The sequence below is a fragment of the Opisthorchis viverrini genome (genome assembly GCF_000715545.1).
Source record: "Opisthorchis viverrini unplaced genomic scaffold opera_v5_19, whole genome shotgun sequence".
Lineage (NCBI taxonomy): Eukaryota > Metazoa > Platyhelminthes > Trematoda > Opisthorchiida > Opisthorchiidae > Opisthorchis > Opisthorchis viverrini.
The window spans coordinates 2,814,968-2,822,879 of NW_008751675.1; the positions used below are offsets into that span (position 1 = coordinate 2,814,968).

General features: G+C 41.1%; 1 protein-coding gene across 1 annotated transcript in view; it reads left to right on the top strand.

Moving 5' to 3' along the window:
* Positions 1-7,647, top strand: part of T265_12864 (hypothetical protein) — a gene marked incomplete at both ends in the record, with an annotated part of 8,753 nt that extends 1,106 nt beyond the window's left edge. The window contains one exon of the mRNA XM_009165899.1: positions 7,470-7,647. Within this exon, the coding sequence (XP_009164163.1) occupies positions 7,470-7,646 (177 nt within the window). The remainder of the gene's footprint in view (positions 1-7,469) is intronic.
* Positions 7,648-7,912: the final 265 nt, after the last annotated feature.

Sequence of the window (7,912 nt, forward strand, 5' to 3'; positions counted from 1 at the left end):
AATCAACGCATTTTTTTAAATTTCAAGCCTGTGGAAACCTAGAGAGCTTCTGATCAGACTGGGAAGAGCCGATACAGAATCAATGAACTTAAACAACAAATTGAGACTTGACTCATTGTGCTGAAAACTGATTCAAATTTCTGGAGCTAATGAAAACTCTTGAAAAAATATTATACCTACTTATCTTAAAAAAATAAAGTTTTGGAAGCGATCATCCCTTGTTCCTAACACAAACACGAATAGAGTTAATACGAGTGAGTTCAACAGAACATACAAAAATTTTGTACACACGAGTCGACAGTTCTTCGACAGTCGAGTCCTAACGAAAGAAGAAAGTCTGAGGAGAACGATAAAAGGTCTTAGGCGCAGTTGATATAACCCACACTGTCCGTAAACGTAGTCGTCTAGTTTTCATGGGAAAGAGGAGAATCTGGATGACTCTTCTTAAGAAACAGGGAAGGATGATGTCTACAATATGCATTATACTGTGGCAGTTCAGTGCAACAATCTTCAAAGGTTTTCAGAATATCATGATGTATCCCATTGTCAAAGGCTCGTCACAAGACAAAGATACTCTACCGGGACCTGTCGAGACACGGAACTTCACTCACCTCACTATACCTCACTCCTCCAGCTCGGAAGCAGCGGCATTCAAACGAAGCCTCAAAAGCGTCAACCAGGGTACTAAAGCTTTGATAAACACACTATGAGATCTCCCTGAAATTCCACACTGTCTTCATTATTTGCAATAATATCTCAGACTAGACAGGAAGTTTGTGGTGGGGTAAACTTTCATGTAGCACGAATCATGCGAACTAACTGCTAGCCATCGGGAGGACTTGTGGACAAGCATAAGGTAGCCAGACAAGCAAATAAAAATGAATGCGGGCACTACATCCGTTCAAAACGATCAGAAGCAAGATGACCAGTTTGTTTGAGCTGTCCTAGTTCTCCGTTGATACCATCTGGTAGGATCGCTGCTGAATGGGAAGACAAGAAATCGTCAAGTCCTTGTGTTTTACGTTTTTTTAGGTTTTATGATGATGCTAATTGATCACACCTTCGAAAATGAATGTTGTCTACACAAGAAAACTATCAATAATAAGTGTACTTATGGTTCCGATCTTGAAAAGTCCGTCAATTTCCCAGGTATACCACAGCTTCTGCATATATTTCGTGCAAATGCACCTAAATTTGTACCGCTTATTTTATTCTAGGTATGTGACCTGTTTTCTATGTAGTACCGATAGTAAAAACTGAAATTTCCAAGCTGCACCTCGAAAATGTGCTAGAGCGCAAATTTGTATCCAAGGTCAACCTGTCAAACCAGCGCTCTACAATTCAATCACCTGTAGAGACGTTCGTCGGGTTGAATGGAATGAAAAAGAGACCTAGGCATCGGTTGAAAACAGAGATGTTGGGTTTATTTTGGTCTGGTAATCGATTTGATTCCTGATAATTGGAAGAGAACAAAGCATTAGGCGATTCTATACAACTCGCTGGCTGCCAACCTACTTTTCTTAACATGTCTGATGCGTACACCGTCTATTTTTAATGTGGAAAATTGATCATCCTGTCTATTCCTCCGGTAATTTTTCAATATCATTTACTAATTTCATTTGTCTAAGTTTTAAAGAAGACCGCTTGAAGGTGAAAAGTTCTTTACTGATTGGTCGCTTTGTAGTTGAGACAATCAGCTTAGATGGGAAGAGTCATCTCAATCTTTGTGAAGCAGCTGTGACAATTTTCCTTATACAACCCATCAGTCAAGTTTAAAATTCTTCGTAGACCGAAACGCGGACCGTTCAATTGCAAGCATATGGACCTATTAATCAAGTTGCCCTGACATTCCTGATTTACATAGGTAAGGTATTTCCGTCCGGTCGATTCAGATTTTCAGTCATATGGGGTGCGTAGCTGTTAATTATGTTACAATGGACGGAAAAGTCATCGTCAAACTGATATTTATTTGCATGCTAACTGAATTCCGATTACTATCCAAAATGTTACCCATGCAGCTTAAACTACTCAAGCTGATAGTCATACATTCTGTTGGCTTTTTCATGTCACCAAGCCTAATGCTAGACATGGGTCGCTATCCGTTGTATATTCTCGATAAAGTATGTACAAACAGGAACCCAGTTGGTGAAGAGTGAGCGAGGAAACATGCCTGGGAATAAACCTAGATTATGGAAAATTCACCCGCTGGACAGATTGGATACCAGCTGAGTTTCTGAGGATGCTAGATGAGGTCACCTGGGCTTTCCAGGTTATTCAACACGCGCCTTTTAACCATACAAAAGAAAAAGGAGTGCCAGGGAAGTTGGTGAGTTTTTTTGCTCGTTGAACACCTGCTTAATGATTGATATCCCTCGAGCGAAAGTCAGTATGAAGGATGGAAGATATGTCGACTGGCTTTAAGGAAAGAACTCAAAAACATCAGAGGTGAACAAGAGGACAGCATTTGAGAAACCATTTTGTGAGATCAGATTTTCACCCAAGGGCAAAATAATAAGAAAACGTAGCTTGGTTATTTCTATTACTCTAGATAGCTAGTCAGTCGTCAAAAAGATAGCCAACAGGTGTAATATTTATCTTTCGTGGAAACTATTCCTAGTCCCATTTCGAGAATTTGTTTTATCTGTCGGTTTACTGCCAACAGATACTGCACTTGCTTTACTGTGGGAAGATGTTAGCTTATTATGTAGGAGAGCTTACGAATGTTAGCTTCCATTAGCTCAAGTTTAGATGTCAGTGTGTTGAATGCCTCCACATCAGTCGCTCCATCTTGGAATTTAAGGCATTCATGTCTTGCTGGTCACTATTCGGCAGCATGGTGCGGCTACCCAGAAGGTAGCTGGGCGAAATCTGAGTTGGGTTTGATTAGGTTTATAGACCACCTCTCTAATCGCAGCTCGTCAGCAGTTGATTGCTACAGTGATAGCTGTCACCGGTCAGCTATCAGCTATTTGCACTGCCATGATTGGGTTCCATAACGATTTGTGGGTTTTTGACGAAATTTGGATCTGATTCTTCCATATGATATCGTCAGACAATGCAAAGTCTTCGACTTTCCATTCTGAAAGCAATCTCACGATTTGTGGGTTTTTGACGAACTTTGGATCTGATTCTTCCATATGATATCGTCAGACAATGCAAAGTCTTCGACTTTCCATTCTGAGAAGTAGTCTCGACGTGCGTAAACTGATTAGGCTTTGCTCTCCGTCAGTCTTGGACTATATAAAACCATCATTCTACCATTGATCACCTCTTTGGAATCAGTAAAATGCACCAGTCCCTGTTGTCGACCTGTCCTGATGAAAGACAATGCATTTTGTTTCATCGATCGGACATCAATTCAAGACGTGTTCTATCATATCATCACGTGTCCACAACATCATGCCTGGAGATGACCGAGCCTAATCGCAGTCGTGAACTGCCCAGTCATGATCCTTTCCAGATCCGGCAGGGCCGTCACTTTTGACAGTTTGTATATCACCATGCTTGCGTGCTTACGTTTTCCCCTTCCACACCTGTCCCACACTTGACAGGTGTGTTCGTGCTCCGCTAAGCGTCATGATGTTATCGTGAATACGAGTGCAGAAGATCGCCAGAATGGAGGATGACTGAGGCTGTGCCTAATATGGTTTGGGTGAAAGTATGGATGTGCACAACATTTCAACACAAAGTAAGTTGATTGTTGCCAACCAAGTGAACCAGTAACGATGAATTGTGCGCAGATGGGTGACTAAACAGTACTGATTATTCAGACTGGGGTTATTTTATTGGGCCGATGCGTGAACAAAGACAATTTATGTGTACAGTACATCAGAACAATGTTGGGGGAGATTCTCCTAATTTTTTTTAGTTACTGTACATTTTACATGTTTTATAAACACAGAATCAGTTGGATAGAAAAACTAACCTCACATCTGGCTGACCTTGCCTCAGATTCCTCTGAATATCAGTGCTCCTGTCAGTAAGCTAAGCTAAGAATAACCCTGAATGAGTGCTACTCTTTGCTTTATTTCCACCAGATAAAATATGGCACAACTCCTCAATGAATGTGTTGTGCTTGCGGAAAGTGTGAAGCCCCGTGAATTTGCCTTTGGGAGCATGCTGACAGCACTGTGATGACTAGGAAATAAGGAAGCTCTATGGGCGCTAATCAAAGCCGATTTAGTCACAGCATTCAAGAAAATGTATTCTAAATATAATATATTTTTCGCCATGTTGATAGCCCACTACTAAAAATACATCCCTATGGAAAACAAGTGGATCCTGTGGTGATGGCGAAAACGGAGTCATCCTAACTGGATGAAAAGGCTTCAAACTCGACGTCTGGCTGTCACCATTCCGCTACAATAAATAGGCGTTAACGGCAACCAGAGGAAAAGTGTAAGTTAATCACAATGCTCGACAACCGCGGAACGTTCAATTGTTCGAGCTCCTAAGCGGGAGGTCGCGAGTTCGAACGCCCTTGGAGTTTTGTGAGATACGCATGGCTGACGATTGCCAATAAGGATGAAACAGAAGTACAGTGGTTCTTGGCTTTTCAGCATTGATTTCTTTTAGTGACAAAAAGAAATATCAGTTGGAAATTAATAGAAGATTCTGGAGCTAGTTAGTTTCCTGAAATGACCCTTGAAAGCATACTGTTCAGATCATGATGACTATTCGAATGTGCGCTGACGGAAACAATGCCTCTGGTTTAGCTTCACCACGGCTTACCTAGTTACCCCTGTGGCAACTGGTTATTCATTCGACTATTGGCTAAGTGATAACATCCCATTTGATCGTCTGGTCACCCTGCATCTAACCGCTAACACCACAAGGGGCTTCGTGAACCACGAATCTGGGGGAAATTTGTAGCCTACCGGGAATGACGGTCTACAGCCGTCGTGGGTTTAAAACGTTTGCATTGTGAAGGGAAAAGTGTCTATTTTGACCATCATTATTCTAGTACCTGGTTTCTATATACATATATTTCCTTGTTCTTCTCATCCAGAAAAACACTGACTCTTTGGTATTGCCCAGTAGTCAATGTGCTGTCATCGTGTTTTATGGGCGTGATTCACGCTGAAAGTGCGTAGCTCTCGTCTTTTGTCAGCATTACTGAAATCGTTTTGATTTCAAAAGCATGGAACACAGGAAACATCTTGCAAACATCTATTTGGTTCAAAAGGCTACTGCTGAGTTGCGCTACTACCATGAAGAATGACGGTCCTCAAGGTCAGGAGGGGCTTTTTCTTCCGCCAGGGATATTAGAATGAGTGGCTGATTAAATGGAAGAAAGTAAGCCCATTTACAACAGGTTTCTCTTACCCAGTTTCCCTAAATACGCTTACAAGAACTGCAGGACATTATCGTTACGTTTAGGTAAATTAGCAAATAAGCAGCTGAATCTGACCATACAAATAATGCCTTAAACTCAAAAGAGTTTCCCTGTAAAGCGATTGCTCTGAGGCTGACAGTTTCAAAGTGATACCTAAATGAAAGGTGACACAGTTGCACAGTACAGCCAAGTGATCAGATTACGTTATCTTATGAAGTATTGAGTAGTAGATCGGTATCCATCAATTAGGTCGCAGTTCACCAGTTACTAAAGCAACTGAACGATGAGGTCCCGAGCGGTAAGGTTTTCTTAGTAGCTAACTAGATGGACAAAATCTAGTTGAGTTCCACAACTAAGCCTCGTGACAAAATCATAAGCTTGTCAGTGCTTTTCATCGTTGCTGCACTACCGACAGAGAGACTTGAATGACTTGTGGTCAGCAGGTGACAAATAGTACCAGAACTAAAGTCGAAAATTAAGAGGAATATTACTTCAGTGGGCGCGGTTACAAAACCAGAATTGAAAGATGAGTGAAACAGAGTTTCTCCGTGGTGTAGTCTCATCGACCGAGATTTCTCTGATATTTTCCCGTTTTTTTCACTTTGCTGTGGCTTCAATGAATGTAGCAAAACTGTCTGACCGAGCCACCACACAATTCCTATTTCAGGACAGACTTTGTCCCATTATTTATGTTTCACATGTTTGAGCATTTAAAACTTTGTTGCACAAACGTTTGCTGTGGGTTCGAATTTAGATCAAGACCATAACTTTGCCCGTCCAAAATCCTCACGAGAAGGAAAAGAAACCATTGTTCAAGTAGGAGGGATATGTAAAATGCCGCATTCCCTTATGGTAGTAGCATTCGAATGTTTTGATTTGATACACTCTTTAGAAGATGGGCTGTGGATGGATTTTCAGCAACCTGATGTGTAGTTGATTTCAATTGATATATATATATATATATATCGCGATATTAAAACATAATAGACGAGAGATTCAGCTGGGTTCCAGGTGAGTCCCCCGTTAAACCAAATTGGTTTGCAAATGAGTTTATTTCGCTATGTTTGAAAGTTAATTTATACGCCTCAGAGTCCCATTAACTACTAGGTACCGATCATCTGCTTATTTTCCGAAGCTAGGCGGTGTACAAATAAGCTAAAAACTCGTCATACTAGTGGGTAGTGTGGCTCTGAAATGCATTCAAACGGTGCACAGGGCAGCAAAATTCTGTAATTCGATAAACTAGAGAAGTACACAGTATTCATATCTAATTTTCCCATGTTTAAATGCATAGATAAATTGGCTTTTGGGAAACTGCCACGATTTTTCGGCACGAATGTGAAGTGGATTTATTCTTCTTCCAAGACGTTCTTCATATGCTTCGACATATGCCAGCTAATACCAAAGAACATTCTGTTGTGTTCCGTCTGGCAGTCCAACTTAGACCAGAATAGCAGACACTTTTTACAAATTATCGTGAGGACTTTTGTGTGCGAGATTCTAGTCAGGAGGATGACAGTTATTCTGCTGGTTTCTGTCTTGAGGATTTAATTTAAGCGAACAAGAAGTGCGACTAGTCATTTAAAAACTACAGAAAAGAATGGTTCTTTGTTGCACGTGCTGGTCATAATGGGGCTGTCTGCCGCCCTTAAAAATATCGTTACAGTTCCCCACTGTAGAACAACTGAAGTTTGTTGGTTTTTGCAAACAAATGCTGGAAAATTCATCGTTATATTAAATTGTGCATCAGTTGTTCGTACACTAGGAGGAGGTGCACTCATTTAGCAACCAAGTGCTTCCCAATGACGCAAATTTCCAGCTGCCAATTCGGTGAAGTTGTTCTCATCAAAATTTTTATTCAGGTTGAAAATCTGGGTGATCTGAATAGAATAAATATCTGGCGAAGTGTTCCTCCAGGTAAGAATGTCAAAGTTTCGAGAGATAACCTTTATTACCAAAGAAACTTTGTTTTGCATTTCTCATCAATATATCACCCCAAAATCCAGAAATCGGTCCGATACAAACAGCATTATTGGAAGAAGGCGTTCACAACAAAGCATTACTATTTATTAGTGACTGCTGTTATTTCCTGATACAAGGCGTAGTATCGGAGGTGAGATATCTTAGTGTTTAGGGCGCGAACTTACTCATCGGTAGGTCCGCGGTTCGAACTCGGCTTCTGCATTTTGACTTCTGCTTAGACGTAAACAACCTGGCAGTATCCCAGCCCTCGTGCTTCCTTCGGGTGACATGGCACCTAGGCATCGAAAGGGTGTTACAGCTAGGCGATTATTTATTTATTATTATTATATAGACGTACTATCCCTCCGCGACCGGAGCCTAAATGGGCTGATTAGCAGAATTTAGCTAAATGCAACATGCTCCCACTATAGTGTAGAATGTGTGTATGTACTTTGTACATAATACATGTATAAAATCAAACGTGCATCAAGTAAAACCCACCAGTTTATGTTGGTTGGGACACATCCACACCCAAGGCCGTGCTCCCAACTTTAAAAGACCCGCGGGGGATAGGCCATGACTTGACGAGGGGAAATGAAGACGTCTACAGTCATA